The 24,884-nt window shown below is 42.1% G+C and overlaps 1 protein-coding gene across 2 annotated transcripts in view; it reads right to left on the bottom strand.

Moving 5' to 3' along the window:
- Positions 1-2,834: 2,834 nt before the first annotated feature.
- The window catches only part of dscamb (Down syndrome cell adhesion molecule b), a 131,072-nt gene continuing 109,022 nt past the window's right edge, over positions 2,835-24,884 (bottom strand). The window contains exons 12-33 of one of the 2 annotated variants that reach the window (XM_085380084.1): positions 23,471-23,667; positions 22,906-23,002; positions 22,649-22,777; positions 22,338-22,505; positions 21,708-21,778; positions 21,023-21,266; positions 20,163-20,309; positions 19,063-19,218; positions 18,835-18,968; positions 18,554-18,707; positions 18,268-18,385; positions 18,019-18,185; positions 17,450-17,548; positions 16,276-16,464; positions 15,216-15,506; positions 12,661-12,837; positions 12,280-12,310; positions 11,925-12,040; positions 11,681-11,845; positions 9,910-10,110; positions 9,192-9,494; positions 2,835-4,364 (exon numbers count right to left, since the gene is read on the bottom strand). In XM_085380084.1, the coding sequence (XP_085236210.1) occupies positions 3,862-4,364; positions 9,192-9,494; positions 9,910-10,110; positions 11,681-11,845; positions 11,925-12,040; positions 12,280-12,310; positions 12,661-12,837; positions 15,216-15,506; positions 16,276-16,464; positions 17,450-17,548; positions 18,019-18,185; positions 18,268-18,385; positions 18,554-18,707; positions 18,835-18,968; positions 19,063-19,218; positions 20,163-20,309; positions 21,023-21,266; positions 21,708-21,778; positions 22,338-22,505; positions 22,649-22,777; positions 22,906-23,002; positions 23,471-23,667 (3,857 nt within the window). In that variant the 3' untranslated portion in view covers positions 2,835-3,861. The remainder of the gene's footprint in view (positions 4,365-9,191; positions 9,495-9,909; positions 10,111-11,680; positions 11,846-11,924; positions 12,041-12,279; positions 12,311-12,660; positions 12,838-15,215; positions 15,507-16,275; positions 16,465-17,449; positions 17,549-18,018; positions 18,186-18,267; positions 18,386-18,553; positions 18,708-18,834; positions 18,969-19,062; positions 19,219-20,162; positions 20,310-21,022; positions 21,267-21,707; positions 21,779-22,337; positions 22,506-22,648; positions 22,778-22,905; positions 23,003-23,470; positions 23,668-24,884) is intronic. The other variant, XM_085380085.1, reaches the window with a different exon arrangement.

Raw genomic sequence — 24,884 nt, 5'->3', positions numbered from 1 at the left:
AGCCTCATTCCCGTGGGAGAGGTCTACTCGGTACGGCAAATTCTGCTGCTCAAAATAAACAATATTTTTCCCCACAAAGTATACCCACATATTGAATCTGAAATTATTCCGCAAGCAAGCTAGCAGAAAAGTCAGAGACAAGTAAGAGATAAATGGATAGAACAGCTAACTAAACTAAAAGTGTATGCATAGTGTTGCTTAAAGGTTACTTGAATTCATATAGCAAAAGAAAGAACGGTTACAAACCACTGCACTACACTTTTAGCTTTAAAACCTCCTCATCCCGTTCCACTATCTCAGAGTTTCCCTCTGTGGCTGCTGAGCGTGGTTGGAGGCGCGATAATGGCCCACAGCCAGGAGGCAAGTCACACACTAACACCCCAGTCCTACTTCTTCCTAATGTATGAGGGCAAGTGAACAGGCATGAAGTATTCTTGGTGTGCAGGTGGGCAATCTATCTTTATTATAATACCACACACCAGCGAAGGGAGTCCACAGGTTTAAAAAAGAAACTGCAATTATTGTCATTCGCCCACGGTGCTAAATTTGATTTCCAGTGTGACCGTTTCCTTGCAAACATTTATAGCAACTGCATGAAGTTTTCCTGGTAGCCAATTTCAGAGCCTGCAGCAGATCATTTTTGTGTTGCACTGAATGGACAAATGTACGCACCATAAAGGGAAGAATAAAACAGCAACAGAACAACTTAAAGCAACTTCAGCTGCATCGATTTACCACCAAGGATTAGCATAATGTGTGTGTGTGTGTGTGTGTGTGTGTGTGTGTGTGTGTGTGTGTGTGTGTGTGTGTGTGTGTGTGGTTATTCATTGGGGTGCAAGCAATCTTTTCCCAGCTTCTGCTGTCTCATCCACATTTGGGGCACCGTGGGGATCACTGTGACAGTGTAAACCTGATCTAGCCCCCAGTGTCAGCGCTGGCATGAATAATTCACAGTGTTCGGGGTGGCGTGCTCCTGCAAATGGCAGACACACGCTGGAATGGATGCTGGGTTGCCCTTGATGTTTCTCTCCAGGTTGTCACAAATAGTTTTGGTGCTGAACCATCCTTTTCCACCTCCTCCAAGTCCACACGCTCACTGCTTGTTATCAGCAAAAGGACTCGATTCAGTGACTGCACAGTGCCATCTGTTGATCAAAACCAACGCTGAGCATCCACACAAGCCTGTTTTAATTAATGCTTGTGCCATGCCAAGGTTGTTCTTCGCTGTTACATGCTCCCCGCTGACGTGTGGACACACTCAAGAGACCGATTCATTGCATTCAAACAACTTCTACACACCAGTAATCCTCTGTAAAACGTGACGTGTTTGTTTTTTAATGATGTGTGTATTTTTGTGCTTCAGCTCAGTTTTTGTGGATGCTTATGTTGGTGAGAAATGTTTCGACAAAATAAGAAAAATAAGAGAATAATAATAAAAAATGATCTTTAAAAATTTAAGATTTCTTTAAAGTGGTTTTGTGTTACTTTTAGTTTAGTGTACTAAGCCTACCTTTCTACAGGCAGATATCTCTAAATTGCATATTGCCATGATATGATGTATGTATGGATTTCACAGTAACTGGTAATTCACACAAAATTGGGAATAGTTCAGGTTAACAATGGACATCAAGTGCTGTCAGATGATCGGTGTTATGGTTCCACTGTGACGTCGGACAGTCAGCCGATCAATGCAAAAGGTAAACGTTAATTCAGTTTTTTTTTCTGCTGTATGAGTATACAAATGAAGCAACTTATGGATTTGTTTTCCAGATATCATTAAACCTTTCATCTCCTACTTACTTGTTAATGGTTTTTCAACTTTTTCCTTTACAGTTTAATTATATTTTGTACTGCCAGCAGCTTTTTAGATGAAGGTCTTTTCCTCAAATGGCGATGGCTATATAAATATCTTACAAACTCCCAAACTACAACTATCCCCAAACGAAATAAATTAACTCTGGGAGGAGTTGCGGGTTTGATATTGCACAGCTTCCAGCCAGAAGCCTAGACCATGTCTGACAGATCATACACCTCGAATGCAACCTCTGTGGGTCTTGGACTGTGGCTTTGAGTTTTGAGATGTTTAGTTTCTCTAGTTTTGTATTTTTCATCAATCTTATTCTGTAATGTTGTTTTCTGTTCTCTTTATATTGCAGTTTGCTTTCCTTACCTCAGTTATCTGTGCCTTTAGTTCTTTGACAGTTTTAGTTGTTAGTTTGTGTATTTCCTGCCTCTCTCAGTCCTGTCACCGTCTCTGTCTGTTTACCTTTTGTCTCTGTGTAAAGTCTGCATTTCTGCTCTGTTACTTCCTGGTTAGTTGTGATAGTCTCTTCTTTTGTGTGCGTTGTGTTCAGTTTCCAGCTCTCCCAAGTGGAACAGTTTTGTTCTTTTTGACAATCTTGTCACGGCTGCAAACACCCCTGCACCCGGTGGACCTTTCCCTACCACACGTTTCACTTCTAGTCAACTTTCCATTAATATTTTCAGCAGTCAACTTCTGTGGCTTCGATGCATTGTTCCCCAATGACAGCTGTGTGTACTGAACTATAGTGATACAAGGTATTTGCACTGTCTGAATAGTAATTTACTCACACTGGAAATTAAACATTTTAATAATTTAAGATACAGGATTTCAGATTTTCATTAACTGTAAGCTGTTATTACCAAAGTTAAAACAAAAAACAAAAGGTAAAGGAAAGCTTACTTTTTTAATTATTAATCTATTTTGGATGCACTAGTGTTTGGATTTTGCACACTAATGCATTTCCAGGAACAATCTTCAAAGTAAAAAACTTTGAAGATTGTCAAAATGATGTTAAATATGCAGAAAATCAGGCTGCAGCCATCAGGAGGTCATTGATCAAACCTCTTTTAGATATTACCAGATATGGCTGCCCTTTTTTGGTAAATTAGGAAAGTAGGTGGAAAGTATAAGAACAACCAGGTTAAAGAAAAAGGAGGGATATTGATCTTTGGAAATATAAATCAAACTCAGATGTGTGCAAACATGACTAAGGACTTTATTAACCAAATCATTTTCCCCATAATATCCACAAATAAAAGTGATCTCTTTATATATATTCACATTGTATAATTTCATAGTGTGACAAAAATTCTCTTTCTCTGTCTCTTCTTTTTTTTTTTTGGGATGTCCAGCCATTCCTATTAATTGTCATTGGATCAGTCGCCATGCAGTCGTCAGAAAGGTTGAAAAACATTACGATTGGTCAGCATTGGCGGTCACGTCTGGGGTCTCTCCTCTTCTCCTCTGTTGGCTCCTTGTAGTGCTAAAAACCCCCTCAGTTTCCCAACCACAGATTTCATCACACTGCGACAATAAAACAAAAATAAATTAAGAAAGCAACGTTCTCCTGCAGAGTCCTCCTCCCTGTCCCTTCTTCTTTTTTAAATATTTTCTGTTTTATATAATAATAGTAATATTAATAATGACTATAATTGTCCTTGATATAAATTCAATAGTATTTTTTTCTCTTTCTCAAATTTTAAATAAATCATTTTGGCAATCCTCATATTTTGTCACTTTAGAATAAAAGAATATTCAAGTAGAAAATAAAAACTGTGAGAGAAAATTTCATCAGAAGAGGAGCGAGGCGTGAGAGAATGAAAGGTGTGAAAGCAACAGAGAAGAGCGAGAGAGGAAACAAAGAAAAGAGTGAAAGAAAGAAAGACAGACTCAAAGAAAAGCATCCACTTCAGACGCATGTCAGAAACAGCTCTATATACAACAATTTCTGTTGTGGAAAACTGTCCGTCCTGTGCCTTTCGTCTGCCTCTTGTCCTTCCTCCTCCAGTGTGTCTGCAGTAGTCCTGTTGTCTGAAGCAGTCCTCTGTGTCCCAGTGTTATACCAGAGTGTAAGACTTGGCATAGGGGTTGTTGCTCTGTTTCAGGTGTCCTCTGGAGTCCAGCAGTGACTCCTGGGAGGTGCTAAGCTTGGCAGCCTGTGCTTGGGCTAGATCTCCTGAGGAAGGGACCTCTCCCCGGACCTCACCACGGGCCTCTCCCCTCTCCCGGACATCCCTGTGTGGGAGGGTGGAAGCAGTTCCTGGCTGCCACTGCTGAACCTCCCTGGGTGAGGGCACTTCCATAGGGGTGGGTTCCATGGGAGGTGGCCTCTTCAGGGTACGGCTCCTCTGGGGCTCCAGGCAGGTCTGACCCATGGCTCCTCCGCCTCCTCTTGTTTCCCCTGTAGCACCGGCACCACTTCCACTTGCTCCAGCACCACCTCCACTGCTGCTGCTGCCACTACTGCTGCTGACGCCCCCACCTCGGGCTGGAAGAGGCACGCCGCGGTTCAACAGGAAGTCCATACGGAGGTAAGGCGGCAAGTGGACCAGCTCTCCTCCTGGGAGGTGACACACAGGAGACAAGCAAAAAGACTAAAAATGCTGTCAGCTTCTAAGGTGTTTGTGAAACTAACTAATGTCCCACTCACAGAGGCCTAAAGACCAGTTGGAGACTGCATGGCAACCACTGGTTAATGAGAAACCACAGCAGGAGGATGCTTGCTAATACTATAAAGTGGTCACAAAGAAGTATGCAGCGCTACACCCAAACCTCCTTGAGGTTGCTTGGTTGCTTGCAGATTGCTGCAGTTGCCCACAGTTTGTACTGAAGACACTGACATGTCTGGAAAACACCTTCGTCACTTACTCACAAAGCAGTAATGAAGAAGTGAGGACTGCAATGGAGTTGCACCTTTTGAATCATGTTGGTCTCAGTGCTGAGGCTGTGAAGGTGAATTGTTCTCCTAGTCTGGCTGGTGCTAGGTGGTTAGTTAGAGAGTGTTTGCAGACAAATCTGTGTTTTCCATGCAAATAATCTGGTAGAGACCAAGGTGCAGCACCCAGGGTTCCTGTGACCAATTTCACCCAGAAAACTTCAGCAACTACTCACCATCTGCATATTCTTCTCTAGAGACCGGAGGTTGCCAGTGGGGTTACCAACCTTGGGTAGCTTTCTTTTTCTCTGCCCATGATGGAAATATCTGTCTTTTCTATCTCTAGCTGCTAAATGCTCAATTACATAGATTCTAACGGTTTTCGGGGGCGAGACAGTTTATAATGGGTGTCAGGATGTTTTTTTTAAATCATTTAGCTTCTGTGTCTGGAGGAAATGCTAAGACCAGTGGGACTAATGAGTAGTTATGTTATGCACCATAAACCAAAGCAATGAGGTGAAAGCCATTAAAATGCTCTGCAGAGCTACTGGCAATAGAGTCGGGTGATAATTCTCCTTGGCTTCTTCATCACAAGATTACACGCGGTCATTTGCTGATTTGCTGAAGACATCGATTTGGGAAGCGTTATTTATTGTCAGCTATCAGGGGTATTTAAATCAATCTAAGGCACTGCTTCAGTGAGGAGGAAATAAAGAAATCTTTGAGATATCATTTAACATAAGCTGATTTTAAGAGATGCCTCTGCTTGCCCTGAAACAGTGAAGCTACTTTCTGGGCTCCCTGCTTGTTCTTCCTTCCCCTCAGTTTAAATTAATTGCACAGAGCCGGAAAAGAAATCTATATTTAATTCACATTCACGCCGGTACATTTTCTCACCTTGGGCCCCTCTCGGGATTATGATTCACGACTATTATTTTAATGTAATACCAATCTTCGCTATTTGTGAATCTATTTAATTTAAGAGTTGGTATTGGGAAAAGAGTGCAGGAGATAATGTAATAGGAAAATGAATATTACAGTGTTAACTTTGCTATCACTGTCAGGGACGGATGCAGTGATGCAGTGGCTCTCTCCTCTTAAAGCGATGAAACTGAGTTATGGCCTTTGTCTCTGCCACCGGCATATATGTATGACATTCATTCATTTGTCAATTTGCACTTTTCTCTCAGTGTTTCACTGCAGGAATGAGAAGAACCTTCAAAGGCCTGTGGACACATAAAGCAGGTCAGATTTAATATCTTGACCAAGTGATAAACTTTGACTAAATGCTGTCCTGTCAATTGTTAAATAATCCTGTGAGGTGTTGGATTAGGAGAGGCGCTTTGGGTTCAGCGAGTTTACTGCTATTGTATCCATTCTACTGAGTGGATTACATGTTTAACACAGCAAACAAGCCAATCTCAAAAGAGCGTCAGGTTACCAGATTGGGTGCTCTGCGGCGAGATTGAACACTTGATGAGCTGAGCAGCACCTGCACTGTTTCATTAGTCATGGAGCGTTTATGTTTCACGGGAGCAGGGATCAACATTTCAACACGTGTACAATTTAACGCTAAAATAACATTTTCAACGCATGCACTCTCTCTCCCACGCACACTGACACACTCACATGTACTCGGCCCACACATGCACAGAAGTATACGCTATATGTAGACCCACACTTCCTGCCTGCACAGCATTAGCCGAGGTCATGTTTGCACTTTCAGCCCAACGTGACCTTGGAGAATGGATTTCTGGGTTCACGGGGAGAATGAATAATTTACTGTGTTTCATAACAAGCCCTATTAGTGCCACCAAAGATGATGAATGAGGAGGAGTGTTGATTGAATTAAATATAGATTTAAGTGATTCCGTGGGGGCTCATTAGAAATGTGGTTTGAAAATTCATCAGCCAGTAAATTTCCGATCGTTCAGTAATGGGGCGTTATGTGTAGCCACGATACAACCGCAGCTCTCTGCCAAACACATTAATCTGTGCAAGTGTCTGTTGCCTTATCGCTGTAGTCTTCTGCAAAGGATATTATGTGTGTCGTTAAGGAAGAGCTACGCGCAAAATATTTACAAGCTGATTGTGCGACGATTGCTGCTCATGGCCCCGTAAATCCAGAGGATTTGTTGCAAAGGCCCAGTGGAAAGCAGCACCTTTGACCCCTGCATGGACAGGTTAGGTGAGCTCATGTCACTCAGGTGTAATAGAGACAAATATAGGGTTGAAGTCAGGTCATTTACCCACAGTCAAGCAAAACAACCTCCACACTGGGTCTGTATTTTTTAGAATTTACAAGTGTGGAGATGTTTTAAATGAGCTGTCTGGCATTTTGGGAAAGTCACTCTCTTCTAAGAGCTTGTTGGAAAGATCGATACTGCTGTCACATCTGTATGGCTACACCTGCAGAAGCAAGCATGACATGGCATTAAAAATGTCTTTTAAGAAGTTTAATACGGCAGCGGTCCTGGGCAAGTGCACACCATAAGTGATGAACTACGCCTATCATCCAGTTTCCATGCTCACCTGTGCTTTGGATAGCACTATTTCCCTGTAATTGGACTTCTGTTGGTCTTTGAAAACATTTAAACTCTCATTCAAGAGGCTTTTTCAGTCCCAGGTAACTGGCCAGGAAGGTCTTCTGGGGACTTTCTCCTTTTGGAGATGATCCTGAGGGGGACACGTCATCACAAATAAAAGAAGGCCCATTCCCTTCTTTTTTCAAGCTCTCAGGACTACCGTGACCTGGGTGACAGAGATCCTGCATCCACATATTCAACAGTAATATGCATACAATGTTTCTAAATAATTTTGGCCAGATTGGTTAATGTTTTGCATCTCTCTCTCTCTGTACTCTACAAGACAACTTACTAATAAATAGAGCTTTGATAAATCTTTGTTAACTGTAAACTTCCAGAAAACCATGTAGTCATTTTATAGTCCATTAACTGCAAAGGCAGCAAAATACACAATGCTTATACAGCTAAGAAAAGCCGTACCTACCAGACCTGGTGTCAATTACTAATGTAAATGACACCAGGGTCTCAACACTCCGCGCTCCCACACCAGCCTGAAAAGAGTCTGGTATCACACTGACAGGTCTCCAGTGTGGCGGTAAAGAGCCGTTTTGTGCCGAGTGACAATAGGCAATAGAGATTAGGTTGACTGATAGCCTTTAGCCGACCTCTCTCTCCGCTAAACTGGTGATACGAGTCCGCCGTCCTGTGCATAAATGTTACAAACATAATGAAGCCTAAGAGGCCTCAACCCAGTCAGGTCAAACTGAAGATTCTGGGATGCTTATTGTTGAGAAACAAAATAACAACAACACAGACCTAAATTTCCAAACACCTTCGACTCTGCTAATTATCTGCGGCCCCAGAGATCAGAGGGGATGACAAAAGAGCTGTGAATACATGTGTGTGTTTTTGAATGTCTGCGCTTCTGTGTGTGGCCAGCAGCTTTGCAGCGGGACTGCCAGATCTTGTAACTGAGCTGCAAATCTCCCAGGAGGAGCAGAGGGTCACGTAAGGTAAGACTACAAACCGAGAGGAGAGAGCACAGCACAGCAGGTCTACCTCAAATTGCAGAAGTAATGAAAAACTTTGGAGTCACAGTTTAAAAAACAACAACAAAACATACGTATCAATTACTAGTAAAACGTTTTTTTGTTTTCTAACAATGACGAGCTTCCCCGGGGTTCAGCAGGGAAAACTGCATATTGGAATTCTTCTTGTTGCTTTGTTAAGGGCCTAAAAGTTGCCAAAACAAGGAGCTACTCTCCCAGGAGGCCTGTAAAGAGCTCTGTACTGGTTTAATGAGACAATACCTTAGCACCAGCTGGGTGAAGACTAAGGGGATGCATCCTTAGGATGGGAAGCTGATGGCAGCTGAATTAAAGCAGAGGGTGGCCATAAAGTGAACTGACCGGCTTCTGCAGAATAATATGTGGTCATTTACAAAACAGCTTAAAAACCAAAGAGACCAAAGTCACTGGTTTTGTTGAAAGACTAGAGAGGTTAGAGAAAATCTTTAATGTAATGTGATTTAGCTGTTCTGCCCATTACACAAAACTATACCTGCCTGTCGGCTTGTAGCTCGTGTTGTTGTAGCTCGTGTTGTTGTAGCTCGTGTTGGCTGCTACAGGAGAACAAAAATCTTTCCAGGACATGTTTGCTCACATTGTTGGTGAAGAAGTAGCTCAAATTTTCCTGTGCGAACCACACAGGTGAGAGAGGTGCACATGAAAGCAAATGGATCTCTGCAACATCTGTTAAGCTATGTTCAGATGAGCAACCCAGTCAGTCTCAAGCATGTGGCATAAATGATTGCAGCTGCCCACATTTTTTGTCTTAGATTTCTGGTTAAATTCTCTCAACTAGTTTTCCTAATGAAGAAGACGAATATAGAAGCTTTTCTGTACATCTAAATGCAGTTTACTGTCAGAAAGGGTGGTTCAGCTACGAACTGTGTGTACGCTGGGCGTGACAAACACCACATCCTCACCAGGTCTGTGCGCTTTGGGCACGGCCATGTTCATGACCCTGCTGACATCCTGAGGTTTGGGCGGAGAAGCGGTAAAGCGGCAGATGCCCGACTCGGACGGTGTGCTAGAGGTCAGGCTGTCGGTGTAGTCGTTGGTCCCTGCTGTCATCTGTTCAGATGAGGTGTCAGAGATGAAGCACTCGGTGATGGTGAACTTGGCATGGCGGAGCTGTTCCTCCATCTTGGCATGCTCATAGGCTCTGGCCAGCTCCTCGTAGGTGGAGGAGGCACTCTCTGTTGATACCATGCTGCTCCGTGCGCGATCTGAGGGTCACAAGTCACACATCGTATAGCACGTGCTTAGTTATTGTAAAGAATGGTGTATTATGAAAAGCTACGGTTTATCATATATGTGGATTATTGCCGTATTTCCTGTGCTTTTCAGGTTTATTTATTATTTAATGTGTTTTAAATATAAAAAATGCGTGGGTTCAAGTTGGACTTGTACCCTGCAATCTTCAGCCAAGAGTACGCCCCAAAACTGCAGTTTGGAATAAAAAACTGCAGCCCAAATGATTTGGATTGCAGAGAAAAGCCAACGTGATATTCATGCTGACTCTTCACACTTGAACATCTCCCAACAGCAACACGATTTCCGTCACCTCCTCCAACTTTAAACCCTGAATTCTACCAAGGGCTACATATGAGTCCATGTTGTTTCTGGACAGCACTGCTCTACCTGTATCCTGTGAGGGGCTGACACTGTAGCTGTCGCTCTCTTTGTCCACAGATCCAGTGGCACGCGGAGTGGGGAGTCTCCAGTCAGTGGTCAGGGTGTGTGAGGAGCTGGTGGGGTGTGGCCGGTTCAGAGTCCACTGGCTGGCGTATCGGCTCCGTGCTGCGGCAGGACCAGCTTTGGCAGTGCGTCTGGCAGTGGGATCTAAGTAAGGACAGAGGGGGTCGCACTGTTAATGAACACAGGTAATAATTTTCAAACCACCAAAGTCCTCTGACACAACAAAAGGCATATTTTTTAGTTTAACTATTAGTTATCTAATAAATAATTGTTAAATGACATGGATAGATCTATTTAGTCCTAGCAACCATTGCAGAGTCCACCACACATGACAGGCACGAGACAAATGGATGCGAACAAAAAAACACATTTTTTCCGTAACTGTGCAGGGATTTAAAAAGTGAATATGTGCGTTTCCTGCTGGGCTTTCATGTAAAGCTACAATTATTCTCTCTAAGAGAACTGAACATTACACTCAATCCAATTGTCTCATTGCAGACAGACACACAAACCGTCACCTATCACCCTGACCCAGACAGACTACTGGTCTATTCACTGCTGGGCAGATTCAGTCTTTAAAAAAGGCCTGGATTGGATCTGTGCAGAGAAGAATAGTGCTGGTAATTGTAGTAGGTCAGGCTGTAATTTTATCTGTGCGGATGGGGGGATAAATGATGGAGGTGTTTGGCCAGCAGCAGGGAGGAGGAAAAAAAAGCAGAGTCAGCATCTGGGTTCATGCCCCACCGGACAAATTAAACGACCCAATCGTGTGGCTGTTTGATTAAAAATGACTGCAAATGCGTGTGTTTGACTGTGATGAATATTGGACTCGTGCCCATGTTTTCAATTTTATGTGAGCACAGATATGCTGTTGTTCTGTTTATGTCTTGTTTATGTGTTGGCAGATATCAAGTAAAGCTAAAAAGCACATGTTAATGAAAATTAAGAACTTTTCTGATGAATTACAGTCATATTTTTTACAGTCAAGAACCCTGCTGCTGTACTTTTGGAGAGGGAGGTTATCTCACCCTGTCAGTTCAGCACCTTGAGTCTTCTACTATAAAGTAGAATATAATCATTCCATTTAGTTTTGATTTACATTTCAAACAGCCTGTTGTAAAATGAATAATTTAAAGTTTAAGCCATTTAATTAGGACAAAATGAACCGCGTGACTCGGTGTTACAAATACCACAATATATTGTTAGGTGAATCCATCTGCAGCTAACTTTCTGCACAAAATCACTTTGGTACATCACTAAGTGTGTGCATTGAGGTCTGCGTCTGTACTCGGGTCCAGCTGGCCAGTTGGAGCACGGCAGTCAGATGGGAATATGTCAAGAAAAGGCAGGGAGATAACAGCTCTTCATCACTTCTGCTTCAGTGGGACTCAAACACCAGAAGCCCAGCTGTTGTGCTTTGTCATCTCACTGCTGAAAGGTGGTACAATACTCCACGTGAGCTGCCTACTGTTAAACTCAGACCGGCTAGAAAACCCATTTGCTTTGCATGTACTGTACTTCAGCGCGATTTGCACTGAAAAGCTTTTACTGTTTGTGTTTTATGGTGTAAGATGAAGCTGCAGAACAACCAAATAAAACAATATTACTGCTTTATCCACAAGACAGTATTCAACAGTATGCTAGAAGCACAGCACAGCACTTGCAGTAGTATTAGTATTATTAGAAGTAGAGGAAATAAATGTTGAGCACTGACGGTGGTGGGACTCACTGGTTCCAGGCCTAGCATCGGACACATCCACCAGCGGTCCAGTGGCCTGTGACAGAGACTGGTAGTGGACTGTGTGGGTCACTGTGGAGGACTTCTGTTTATTGGTCTCCCCAAAGTCATTGTCTGTCAGCAGCACGGTAGACCTGTCATCTGCAAAACGGAGGAAAAGACTTTAAGTATCGTCCATATTTTACACTTAGACGCACAAGTCTGACTTTGAGGGCCTTACCGATTGTCTCCATGGTGTCTCTCTCCTCGATGAGGAGCTGTGCTCTGGGGATGTCGATGTGCATTCTTAGCGTTTGCTGCTGCTTGTTCACTGTGTCAGGGGTCCGGGTGTTCTTACTGAGGAGATTAATAGGAAAAAAATCCTTACTTTTCAGCTGTGATTTTGCACTATATTGCAGAAATGCTAATTCAATTTAATTTAAGCTGATAAGTAGCTGTAAGAAAGCAGGAGGGACAGTGTGCATGCGATATATTTGATTCTTACTGATGGGCACTGTAACTCCGGGCTACACAGTGATTTATGTTCCCCGCTCAAAGGAAAGCTGTGTGCATAAATTAAAATTAGGAACACATACCTCATCAGCATTTCTGCCAGGCTTTTGGCATCTGTGAAGTCAGCAAAGAGGCAGTTAATATACTATAATAGCACTGTCCTAGTTGATAATCCACAGCAGCGCTAAGAGTCTACAATCACTAACAACAACTCTTACAGAAAGGCGCCAGGTGCAAAATACTCACAGAGGCAATTTCTTCATTTTAAAGGCAAACTAAGCCTAAAGTTTTACATTTAAGATTAATTACACAACACATTTTTGTCCGAGTGCTTATCTGTGTAATGGAGATCAGGTTTGCACACAGACATGTTGGGTTTATGGACCAGATTTACACTTCACACTGTAAACAGAATGCAAATTCATACAAATTATAAAAGCAACACAACTTAATCTACAACCCACCTCTGAGTCTTTTGAGCCTCTGCTCCCGCCTTCTCCTCTTTAGCACCATGAGCATAATAAAAACCAGCACAGCCACCACAAGAATAGAGGTGATGGTCACCACCATCTTCAGACCTCCACTGCCTGACATGTTGTCTGAGATGGGATCTCCTGTTTTCAGCAGAGGAGGGATGGTGCCTTGAAAGGAGGGTGAAAAAACAACATTTGTTAACATTTTCAAATACTTTGCTTTTGAATCTTCAAAAACATTTAATATTCTACAACAACAAAGTGCTGTTGATGGTTTCCTGCAAGACAAACACTGAAGATAAGCTTTTATGCAACACAGTTAAAGAATACAGGGATGATAAGATGCTGATTCTCTCTTAGGATGCTGCTTTTCCACATGCGTGTTCTTTATTGGGATGTCACAAAGGATTCAGCCGAACCCCAAGAGAAGACTCGAGTACACATGACCAGTCGGTGGATTTAAACCTGGTTAACATGGTTGCAAACCTTTGCACACTTTTTAACTTGCAAAAATATATGTATTTGTGACATTTTGGTGCTGTTTTAAACGGCATGCACATTGGCAACATTGGATCAGCTTGTCCATTTCCTGTCTATGTTTGTGAAGTAGCTGTTTTCATCTGGTCTTAATTTATTAGTTAAACTATTTTCTTCCTGGTCTCAAAACCTTTTCAGTTCAATTCAATTTATTTTTATTTATATAGCACCAAATCACAACAACAGTCCCTTCCCGGTGCTTTATATTGTAAGGTAGAGACCTTACAACAATACAGAAAACCCCAACAATCAAATGACTGCTTTGATTAAGCACTTAGCAACAGTGGGAAGGAAAAACTCCCTTTCAACAGGAAAAAATCTCTGGCGAAACCAGCCTCAGGGAGGGGCAGCCATCTGCCATAGCTGGTGGGGGGATGATGGGGAACCAGGTTTGTAGCAGACTGAATATGTGGTGTTAAGTCCGCAGGACTGCTTCTCAGCAGCTGCATTAAGCTGTAGACCCACTCTCACACTCACAATAGCATCCACACACACTTGTGTCCCACACACACTCACTCACATACATGCATGCACGCACACATAACACCCTTACAGGCAGCTTACACATCTCAGCAAAGCTCTTCAAAGGAAATAAGTTAACCGTCTGGAGAGCACAGTGCTTACAAGTTCCTATCCTTCTTCACAGATCCTTTGTGCATGACTGACACAATCTGTAGCCCAAGGCAAATAGAGCGACGCCACAGCCCATGGAGAATCAGAAGACCATCCCCATTCTCTTACTGAGCCTTGTTCAAAGGCTGATAAAACAGTGGGACAGACAATCTAAATAAAAAATACATTCTCGACTGTAGGCAGAAGTGCAGAATGGCACTTTATGGTGTAACGCCGACTCTGCGAGCAGCAAACAGCACCAGAGTATTTAACAGAAGCTTTACTGAACAGACCTCTCAAGTCTGAGAAGCAACGAAAGGATCACACTTTTGCTGTAGTGTTTCCTCGGCTCAGAACAGCCTTCGATTCAAGTCTTCCTTTAACAGTTTGACCCTTCTTAACAGCTAATATATTTTGATTCTTATTATGAGCTATTTTTGTGTATTTTTCATGTAGGATACCTTGTTATTCGTTTCAAATTTTTCTGCTCATTGGAAATATTCTTCAAACTCTGGAACACTCTACAGTTTTCTGTATAAATAAACAATTACTATTATTATTACTGTTAATTGCAATCATTGTAAATACACTATACGGACAAAGGTACGGGACCACACCTCTAAATCTTTTAATTTTAATGTTTTTATTGCCACAGCTGTATAAAATCAACCACCAAGCCATACGGCAGGGGTGGGCAACTCCAGGCCTCGAGGGCTGGTGTCCTGCAGGTTTTAGATATCACCCTGGGTCAAAACACCTGAATCACATGATTACTTCATTACCAAGCCTCTGGAAAACTTTAGGACATGTTGACGAGGTCATTTAGCCATCAACTGTGTTGGATCAAGGACACACCAGCCCTCGAGGCCTGGAGTTGCCCACCTTGCCATATGGCCTGCCTTTACAAACATTTGTGAAAGAATAGGTCGTTCTAAAGAGCTCACTGGAATCGAGTGAGGTACTGTAACAGGATGCCACCATTGCAACAAGTTAGTTTCTGGAATTTCTTCATTCCTAGATATTACATGATCAATTAAAAATGGTTTTATTGCAACATGGAAGTGTTCAGCAACCAGATCAACTCAACCCTGTAGTGTTGATGGTGTTTAAGACTCCCCAGCGCTCTGCTGACAAGTTCCAAATCTGGCATCAACATCTAAGTATGTTTGACCATATACTGTAGTCTTGGGCTCAGACTGGTTTCTTGCAATAGAATGACAGGGTTAAACATTTCCCAACAGACTTTCGTTTTAGTAAGAGCCCAATTTTGCTAATAACATTTCTTCCATCTACTTTTCACATTTTTAGTATTTCTTTAAACATTTTTATGATTTCTTGAGTCATCCATGATTCATCCAAAGATCCGTAACATGCAGACTGTTAAAATCCAAACTCACTTCCGTCAGCATTCAAAGTAGAAAAGGTGATCCTCTTCTCTGCTGAGCCGGCGCTGTTGGTGACCTTCATCTGCAGTTCGTACCACGTCGCCTCCTGCAATTCGTACAGGATGTAGCTCTTGGTCAGCGATGTGCGCTGGGCTGTGGTCCAGGTGCCTAAGTCCACTGCTCGGTACTCCAGTATAAAGGAGGTGATTGGACAGCCTCCGTTATTCCAGCCAGCCAGGTTGAGCCTGGCCCTCGTGGAGTTGATGCTGGTGAAGAGTTCATGTTCTTTGGCAAATTGAGGTTCTGAAGAGAATACAGAAAGAAAGTTACAACTTTTGCAAGTAAATACCAACTGACCTTGAAAAACAAAGTCAGTATCAGTGATTGAAATCAAAGTAGCTTAAGTATTATTTTAGATATAGTTCACCACTATTTAGCAGATATCTATGTCTGCCCGCTTGGTGCACCCACACATGACTGTGTGGGTGCACCAAGCTCGCCACTGAAGCTAGCTAGCATTAGCTGCTAAATGTCACCATCTTGTCCAAATATGGATTCCCTCATCTAAGCTCATGAATCCTCTCTCTGTGGGAAAACTGTAACAACTATTTTTGCTTTGACTGCAGAGCACATAACAAATTTATTAAACACAAATAAAACAATAAACACAAATATCAAAAACTTGTTTTAAAACTAAAAATTATAAGTAAATAACTTTCATTTGGTCATATGATCTTCTGCATTTTTGTAAAATAGAAAAAAAATCACAGAAAACAACAATAATTATATTTTAGCATTAAAAAAGTTTTCATTAAAGAGCTTGCACCTAACTGGTGCATTAATCATTGCAGTAACATTAAAAAATATGTTATTAATTACCAGTACTGCTAATTTGGGGTAGGTGTGGCATAAAGTTTGTTGTATAGGGTTAGGGTATATTATTTATTTTAAAAGCACCCTTTCCTGGTCAACTATACCCAATGTTGTAGCACTGCTGTTCGCATATTAATACTTGTTAGTATAATAATAATAATAATAAAAATAATATTTTTTTAAAAAAAGTACTCCACACCTTTCCCATGAGTCTTAGCTTCAATGATCTCACTGATGCGCCCTGGTCCCACTGCATTCTGGGCCGTCAGAGTGAATTTGTACCACGTGCCACACTTCAGGTTCTCCAGGCGGTATGAACGCTCGCTGGGGCTGATGGGAAAACTGCCCCACTGCTCACTGTTATCTTCTGAGTACTGCAGAATGTAACCTGCGAGGAGGAGAAAGAGGTATGAATGAAGACATGACACAGTATATCTGGAGTGAGCTGAGTCCGAATAAATTTGATATTTTTCCAGTAATACATAGTAAGCTTGTGTTCCTACCTTTTTAATATATTTATGGCTCCACAGTTAATTATTGGATGTAAGAAAGTATTTTGTTTACAGAGACAAACATTTGTAGCCTTTAATTCACCAGAATGTTTTCTGGTCCTGCATTTATCATCAAAGGAAAACTCTCAATAATGCTTAGACAGAGGCTTATTCTGGAAATTCCTGGAACAATTTCGAAAAATGTTATGACACGGAAGAACTTAAACATCTAAAAAGGATCTCAACTGTGAATCAAGGCAAACAGGTCCAACTATTTCAGATAAATTTGGCACGTATCGGCTAGGAAGCTGAAAAATTTAATCACAGTTTGTTTATAGGTTTTGTGGTCAAAGGATGAGGAAAAATAGACCAACCGCTCATCACAGGATCCCGAGAAAAGGCTGCATGCTAGCCTGCAAACAGACATCAGTAAACTTGCAGTAGATGTGTGTATTTTGGTGATGGCTGTTGCTTTGTGCAGGAAAGCAAAACAAATATCACAGAGAAGGTATCATAGACAGCTTCTTTAACGGCTCCAGCTCTGAGCACAGGAGCCCCTCGATTATGTGCAATGATAAATCACTACAACTAGTCTCAGTGTGATTACACTTTCTTTAAGATGGAGCGCTTTAATCTTCACTTAAAAGGACCTAATCTTCCCTGCTGCTTTTTAATCTGGCTTTTAGGACTCCAGTATTGTGCTGCACCAGCAGATAATGAGACACGAGCAGCAGAAATGGGGGTCAGGCCACAGTTTGTGTGTGGTGGTGGTGGTGGGGGTAATTGTTGTTATATAAAGGTGTATGTTGTTGACCATCCACTTCCTTGTACTGTCTGTTGTATGTGCACATGTTATGTTCTGTGGATGTTGGACACCCTCACCTCTGATTGAACTCCCTCCGTTGTCTCCTGGTATCCATGACAATGTGATCGATGTGGTGGTGGTCTTGGTCACTGTGAGGCGTGGCTGATCAGGTGGTACTGTGGATATGAGGACAAACAAAGGTCAATGCTCGGTTAGTCGCTTGGATTAAAGTGTCTCATGGTTCACTTGATGCAAGTAAAAAGTCAGTTTACTCTATATGGTGTTCACTGTAATTAGGAATTGGGTTGGGCACCTTGCTGTCTTTAGAACTGCAGTAATTCTTCGTGACACAGATTCACAGATTTTGGTTTACATTGGTATGACAGCGTTAAACAGTTGCTGCAGATTTACTGGCTGCACTTCCATGAGTCCATGAATCTCCTGTTTCACCAGATCCCAAAGGTGCTTCCCCGTTCTGATCCTTGGTTTGGTCTTGACCATGTCTATACGCCTAAACCCTGAGCACTGAGTTTGTGCCGTGTGATTGGCTGATTAGACATTTGTGTTAATGAGCAGCTGAACAGGTGTACCTCACCCAAATGCCAGTGAGTGTGTATATAAAAGGTAGAAAATAAATATTTCTTACCTTGCACCTGCAAATTGAGTGTGATCTCATCTGACCCCCAGTTGTTGCTGGCCACACAGCTGTAGTTCCCAGAATCCTCTGCTTTCACTGTACGGATGAGGAAGCTGCCATTGCCGTAGACAATACGACGACCATCCACCAGGACGGGTGTAGGTGTCCCATTGGTGCTGGAAAAAGGCATGAAAATAATCTATCTGTATCCTGCTGACCAGTACTACATGCTTGTTTGTGCGTCTGTGTGAGACCTACTTTCCCTTGAGCCACTTGATGGTGGGAGGAGGGTCTCCAACCGCCCTGCATGGTAAAACAATGTCCTTCATCCAAGGAGTGGTCACTGTCCCATTAAACGTCAGGATCCTAGCTGGAGCTAAAAGCAGCACAAAAATAAGTTACTGTTCCTGTCTTCTTATAAGTTTATGCTCTGTGTGATTAAAGCACCACTATTAAAGGAACCATGCAATTCCACTTAAAGAAATAATCCGTGGGAAAATTCCTACATGACACAAAAAAGGCCAGTTTAGTTAGGATTTTGTACCTTTGGCCAGAGGCTGCACTGTGATTTTCTCACTGTTGTTGCCGTGACCTGCAGCAGTCACAGCCACCACCCAGATACTGTACTGTCTGGTCAGAACCAAGTTTGGGATCCTGTAGATGTATGCATCTGGAGAAGCTTCAAACTCACTCATCACCTGTGAAGCGAAGGGACGGAAAAGATTAATGTATCACTGGGCAGCATCAGCATGAGAAAGTGCAGAGAGGCTTGTGAGGAAGACTGAAGAAGACCATGAAAATCTTGTGGTATACAAATGCTATTACCATCGGATGCAGGTTGGAGCAGAAGACGATGTATTTCCTGATGATGCCATTGAGTTTGAGCGGAGGCAGCCAGGACACGTAGACTTCTGAGCCACTGGAGGCCGCGGCCTTCACTCCTGCTGGAGGCCCAGGAACTGCAGAGGAACAACACAGTGCCATTTACACTGAAGCATTTTCCAGGAGCAACTAAACTATAGTCAACGGGGAGTTATCTGGTATTTCTTATACCATCCTCTTTGGTGCGGACGTAGATCTGTTCACTGCGGACACCATCTCCAGCATTTGTGAAAGCTAACACCTGGATGCTGTAGTTGGTGTACTTCTCCAAACCATCGAGCTCCAGAGAAGGCTGACTGGTGGTCATATTTCTGATTTCTCCCAGTTCTGACACAAAAAAAGAAACATGTTAATAAGTCTGAATGTATAAACTGCGGCAGAGTAGAGCAAGAGCAGTTAATTCAGCTCTGAAAAGTTACAAAACTATCCCCCTTCACATGTGATAAAACTTAGATAAAGTATTTTAACCCGACAAAACTTTATTATATTATTACTCGGATTTTTACTCTACTCTCATCTTCTCTCCTGTCACTCAGAGCTGAAGCAATGAGGCTCGCTGGAATTATTGCACTGTGAATTATTGATGGCGCCCAGCCAGACTGCAGGTTCGCTCACTGCTATACTGCTATATATTCACAGGAAATACAACCACAAATCTTCCCTCTGTGAACTGCAGGCTTCGCGTTTCTACTGCTGATTAGCATTTGTGAGCAATCAGGATGTAGTGTAACGCACCGCTGATTGTCCAAAAGTCACATGCTGGTCACAAAATATGAAAAATATAAAACATGCAAGTACGTTTATAATCCCAAGGAGATAAAACTGCATGAGACGTAAAAAAAAACAAAACATTATTATTAATGCAACAAGGTGGCTGGAAATCATATTTAAACCTTTAAAAATGGGTAAAAATGAGCTCATCGTTCTGCTGCTAACCACAAACAGGATGAGTCAGAGACAAAGCACCATGAGTGTTGAATAAGTGATAACTGTCCTATACACACACACACACACACACACACACACACACACACACACACACACACACACACACACTGAAACAGCTTCAAAACACCATTTTACATCATATTGTTGCACCTTGACAAAACCACAGCGCCACCTAGTGCCTGGGTAAGCAAGCAACAGCAATGAAATAAAGACAGGGACCAAAGGATTGGCCTAAGTGGCAACTAAAAGGTGTGTGTGTGTGTGTGTGTGTGTGTGTGTGTGTGTGTGTGTGTGTGTGTGTGTGTGTGTGTGTGTGCTAGTACCTCCGTCAGGCAGGTTGGCCCAGTAGATGACTCTGTAGCCCTGCAGGTTCCCGTTCAGAGCCTCCCTGGGTAGAGGTATCCAGGAGAGTGAAATGACCTCTGGAGACTTGGCCACTGCCAGAACATTTTCAGGAGGCCGAGACGGCACTATCAGAGACAAGGGAGACAAAAAAAAAGTATTGAAGTGGAAGCATAATGGAGTCTTTTTAAGGAAAAGTACCCTCATCTAGGATATTGAACAAGTATCCAAAAATAAATCACACAAATACCTCCTGCCACCAAATATTAAGTCAAAACCTCCATTTATAAATCATTTTATTTTACAACTATGATTATTTTAAAATGAGGGAAGTTTATGATATATATTTGCATCCTGCAGTGATTCTGATATGTTAAATGTATTATTATGTTGACTAAGTCATATTCTAACATTAAATACTGAATGCATTCTTTAATTTTGGAAAAGAGATGTGTTTTGAGAGACAAAATAAAAGGTTTTAAATAAGAACAAACACTTTATTTTTCTTTTTAAGTTTGTATATCCTTCTATGTTAGAGCCCCAGACAGAAGAGAAGCTTACTGTTTGATGTAATGCAGTTCAAAATATGCCCAGTAGATGGAAACCTTTTCACGAGAATAGCTTTAAGGTTTTGAGCCCCTGCTCATTTAAGGCTTGATGTGAGAGGAATCTGAGAATATGCTGATCCAGTTCAAAATATCTAAAACTGCTTCAGTTACAAATACAGAATAACTAAAATGCATTATTATGCTACAAACTACTCTAACTGCTAAAGTGCAACATTTTCAGTATGGCTGCATGGAAATGCACCAGGTAAGAGGCGCCCACATCCCCTGCTTACCATCCTCCAGTGTCTTAGTGACCACTTGCTGTGAAGACGGCCCGGTGCCTGCTCTGTTTGCAGCCTGCACCACCACACTGTACTGGGTGAATTTCTTCAGGTTGTCCAGCACGATGCTCTCTGTGGTATCGCCCGTGCTGTCCACACTGATAATGGTAAACTGGTGGCTCCCACCGGGGCTGTACTCCCTGTAGCCCACCTGGTAGCCACGGATCACACCGTTCTGCAGGTGTTTCTGTGGAGGCTGTGAGGAGAATCAGGAAGCTCAGACTTACTCAGATTCTTCCTATTGGGTAATTCTGAAATACTTTATGGCTAATTGTGTTTTATATTTGAAATAATTACATTAATACTTTGTCTTATGTCAGTCCATACATACCACAGATTTTAATCAATGCAGCTGAATACACTTAATTACTGTGTTCATTTCATTGTTAAATTCAAGATATAATTTTTACTTTATTGCAGTTTGTTTAAATTCCTGAAAAACACACAAAAAATAAATTAATAAATAAATAGAATGGCAAATGCAAATCAGTATTTGGTCTGTATTTGGAAAAATTCGGCTGTAAATTAAAAGACTGTCTAGTGTTTATTCTCGATGACTAATGAGATGCATGAGAATAGTCCCTGTGTATGAATGGCTCAGCTCATAAAGTGGCACTTAAAAACTTTCAAACAGCACCTTCCAGGAAACTTTGATGCTCTGTGGGGAGGTGGGCTCTAGAGTGACATCTTGTGGAGGGCCATCAGGAGCTGCAAATGAAGCACATCATTTAACGTTATTAAACACCGCTGGGTATAATGCGGGGAAAGATGATTCACTGTGAAATTTCATTTGTTTTCAATCGCGTTCAGCTACACTAGATGGTGCTGTTGAGCTAAGATTGCATGTTCCTCGATGCGCTTGCTGATTCATGACCCCAGCAGGTTTCACCTTAACTTAATAATAATTAAAAAAAGAAAAAAAAAACTTGTAACATCATCAACTTTAACCTTAAATAATGTGAGGAATGATATATGAATTTTAGCACTTTATTTTAGCAATGAATCTGATAAAATGTGCCATTTTAATGTGCTGGAATGCCTGAGGGAGGATCATTATAGGCAATAGAGGGTAAGTGAACACTGATAGAGATGACTAAAAGCAACGGTGGACTGAGCTGTTTCTCAAGATATAAAAAATGATGATGACCTGCATTTAAAGCAACTGCAAAATAATTACGTGCATGACGACTCAACAGGTTTGCGAGGCCGGAGGAAACAGGCTCTACGTTAAACAGAATATCACTCCCCCAAACTGAAGCTCACTGACCTGCTTCATCAGTAGTGATGGTGAGCTCATTGCTGGGGTTGCTGTTGCCGATAACGTTCTTGGCAACCATGCGGATGTTGTAAGTGGAGGAAGGGTGGAGGTCGATAATAGTGGCCTGGTTGAGCTGTGGCGAGACATCTTTGGTTACCTGGGCTGATAGCCATGACGCTAGAAGAAACAAAACACAAGAGGGTGAACACACACTGTCAAACAATCGATAAAGGTTTTGCTCTTTTATTAATTCTGGATTGTTGTTGTTTTTTTTAGTTTGACTCGTGATAGTTACATCGCTCCCCTCTCCTCGCGTCTACCTGATTTGTTCTTGCACTCAATATCGTATCCTGTGATCGGGCTATTTCCATCGAAGCCCATAGTCCAGCGGAGCGCTATGGTTCGATCTTTGACATCCCTAATCTCCACCTCGGGAGGGTCAGGAGGTTCTGTGGAACAGTAAGTTTGAGAGAGAAAGAGATACGAAATATCTCAAACACCAATAAATCACTCAAAACTTTTTCCTGAAACCAATCCACTGACACAAAAAAAAAAGCTGAGGTGAGTTGAAGCTCACCTTGCACTGTCAGCTGTATGATGCCTCGGTCCTCGCCGAAGGAGTTGATGGCATGACAGGAGAAAAACCCAGAGTCCTCGCGAAGAGTAGGCATAATCTACAGAGAAACACACCAAACTCGAGGCTTTCAAGTGTGCAGAGCTTTGCTATCAGGTAGGAATCTAAAACACTGTTTCATCCTGAGTGAGTTTAAAAGACAGCAGGGCACTGAACTCATCTCCAGCACTTTCATCTTTTAATTTGCGATAAACTAGAGAGAGGCTGGACCTCCACTCGATTATCTCTTGGCGTACATTGCTTCAATTTACTGCATTACATTTGTACTTGTTCATAATGTGTATTAACCATTAAATTTAATTGGAAAATACCTCCTTAATAATTAATAATTCATACTCAAAGATTAATACAATGAGAATGTCTTTTAGCCTGAGTTTTCCTCTGCCCTGCCTCCTCTACTCCTCCCTTTCTGCTTTCCATCTGTCTGTACAGATAAAATGACTGAAGGTTGGCGTGCTCCCCGAAGATTTGAAATGCGTTTCGATTTACAGTGAAACCGAGCACTTACCACGAGCGTTGAGATGACTTCGTCGGCCACCTCTTTGACAGTGACCACATATCTGCTGGTCTCGGGGTTGATAATGCGCTCTTCTTTCTCCCAGCGCACCATGATGGGTTTCTCTCCGTGAGCTATGCAGCTCATCCTCTTCTCCTCACCCTGCGTGGCAAGAGTGGTGTTCGGGTAGGAGGTGATCATGGCTGGTACTGAACGGAGAGTTGGGTGGGTAATGAGTAAAAGTGAAAAGAAAACAATATGGTTTACTGTATTTATTTGTTCTTGAACTCCACTACAGTAGCTTTGCATGATTCTCTGAAACAAGCTGTTTTAGCGCCTCTCCTTTTAAGGCCAACCTCCCTTTGAGCAAACTTTCAGAGCAAGAGTTAAACTTCAAGTAGACAGGATTACCCTGCTCACAGCCACACCCACATAATTGAGATGACCATATTAGGGATATCCCCTCTCTTTGTCATCATATCGAGCGAAGAGTAGAAAAAACTCCACTACATACACAAAGCTGACACACACAAATGTATCTACCTATATACAGAAAAAGGAAGGAAATTTGTTTTGGGGTGTGAAGGGTGACTATTTCTTTGTTGCAAATAAATCCTATATTGTTGGAAAGCCTCTTTATTTCCCTTTAAATATCGCCTATGTAAGGAAAATGCATTTGTGGGTTGAGCAGCAGAGTTGAGTAGGAGGGTTGGGCCCATGAAAAATTTGCCAAATATTCTCTGTCAATGCCAAACAGCTTATTTTGCTATTGACTCTTGTTTGGGGTCATTTATTTATTTAGATACACAGCCACAGCAACCTGGAACATCTTCTCAATTCCCAAATATTGGAGGTAGTCTCTGATAAACCCGGCTCTGTGGGGGTTGAGCACTGTCATCTCAGAGGATAGAGTTTGGTCTCAGACGGTGGAGATTTGGGATTGCCTGGAGTCTAACCCCAACAACTGTGAACACTTCTGAGTTCCATCTCACAGCAGTGTTTCCTCAGATTTCAATCATCCGATCCAATGAACAAGACCAAACCAGAGTCAATAGTTCTTCATGGGCGCAACCCAACTGCTCAACTCTGCTGCTCAACCCACAAATATGGCACCATTTGAGGGGAAATAAAGTAGAAGATTTATTAATTTCCTGACTGTTAGTGCTAGGTTTCTCTATATGTGGATGTGACATAATGCTTAATGTGTATGTGCCACTTTGGAATCACTACCTTCACGTTTTAGCATAGAGTTTTACATCAAATTAAAATATATCAATATGTATTTCCCAGAACATGGCACACTCTACTGTGTTTCTTGTCTAATGCTGAGAAAACTCTATTTCTGCTTTTTTGTGACAATTATGACAACCACTTAAACACTCCAGGGACCGCCACGAACTCCTGTTTGAGTCTGCCTGTCTCTCCC

This window comes from Rhamphochromis longiceps, linkage group LG14, assembly GCF_057381845.1.
Source record: "Rhamphochromis longiceps isolate RC_006_pf linkage group LG14, R_longiceps_female_GT1.1, whole genome shotgun sequence".
Classification (NCBI taxonomy): domain Eukaryota; kingdom Metazoa; phylum Chordata; class Actinopteri; order Cichliformes; family Cichlidae; genus Rhamphochromis; species Rhamphochromis longiceps.
Note: the sequence above shows the minus strand (reverse complement) of the source record. Positions and strands in the feature narration are given on the sequence as shown.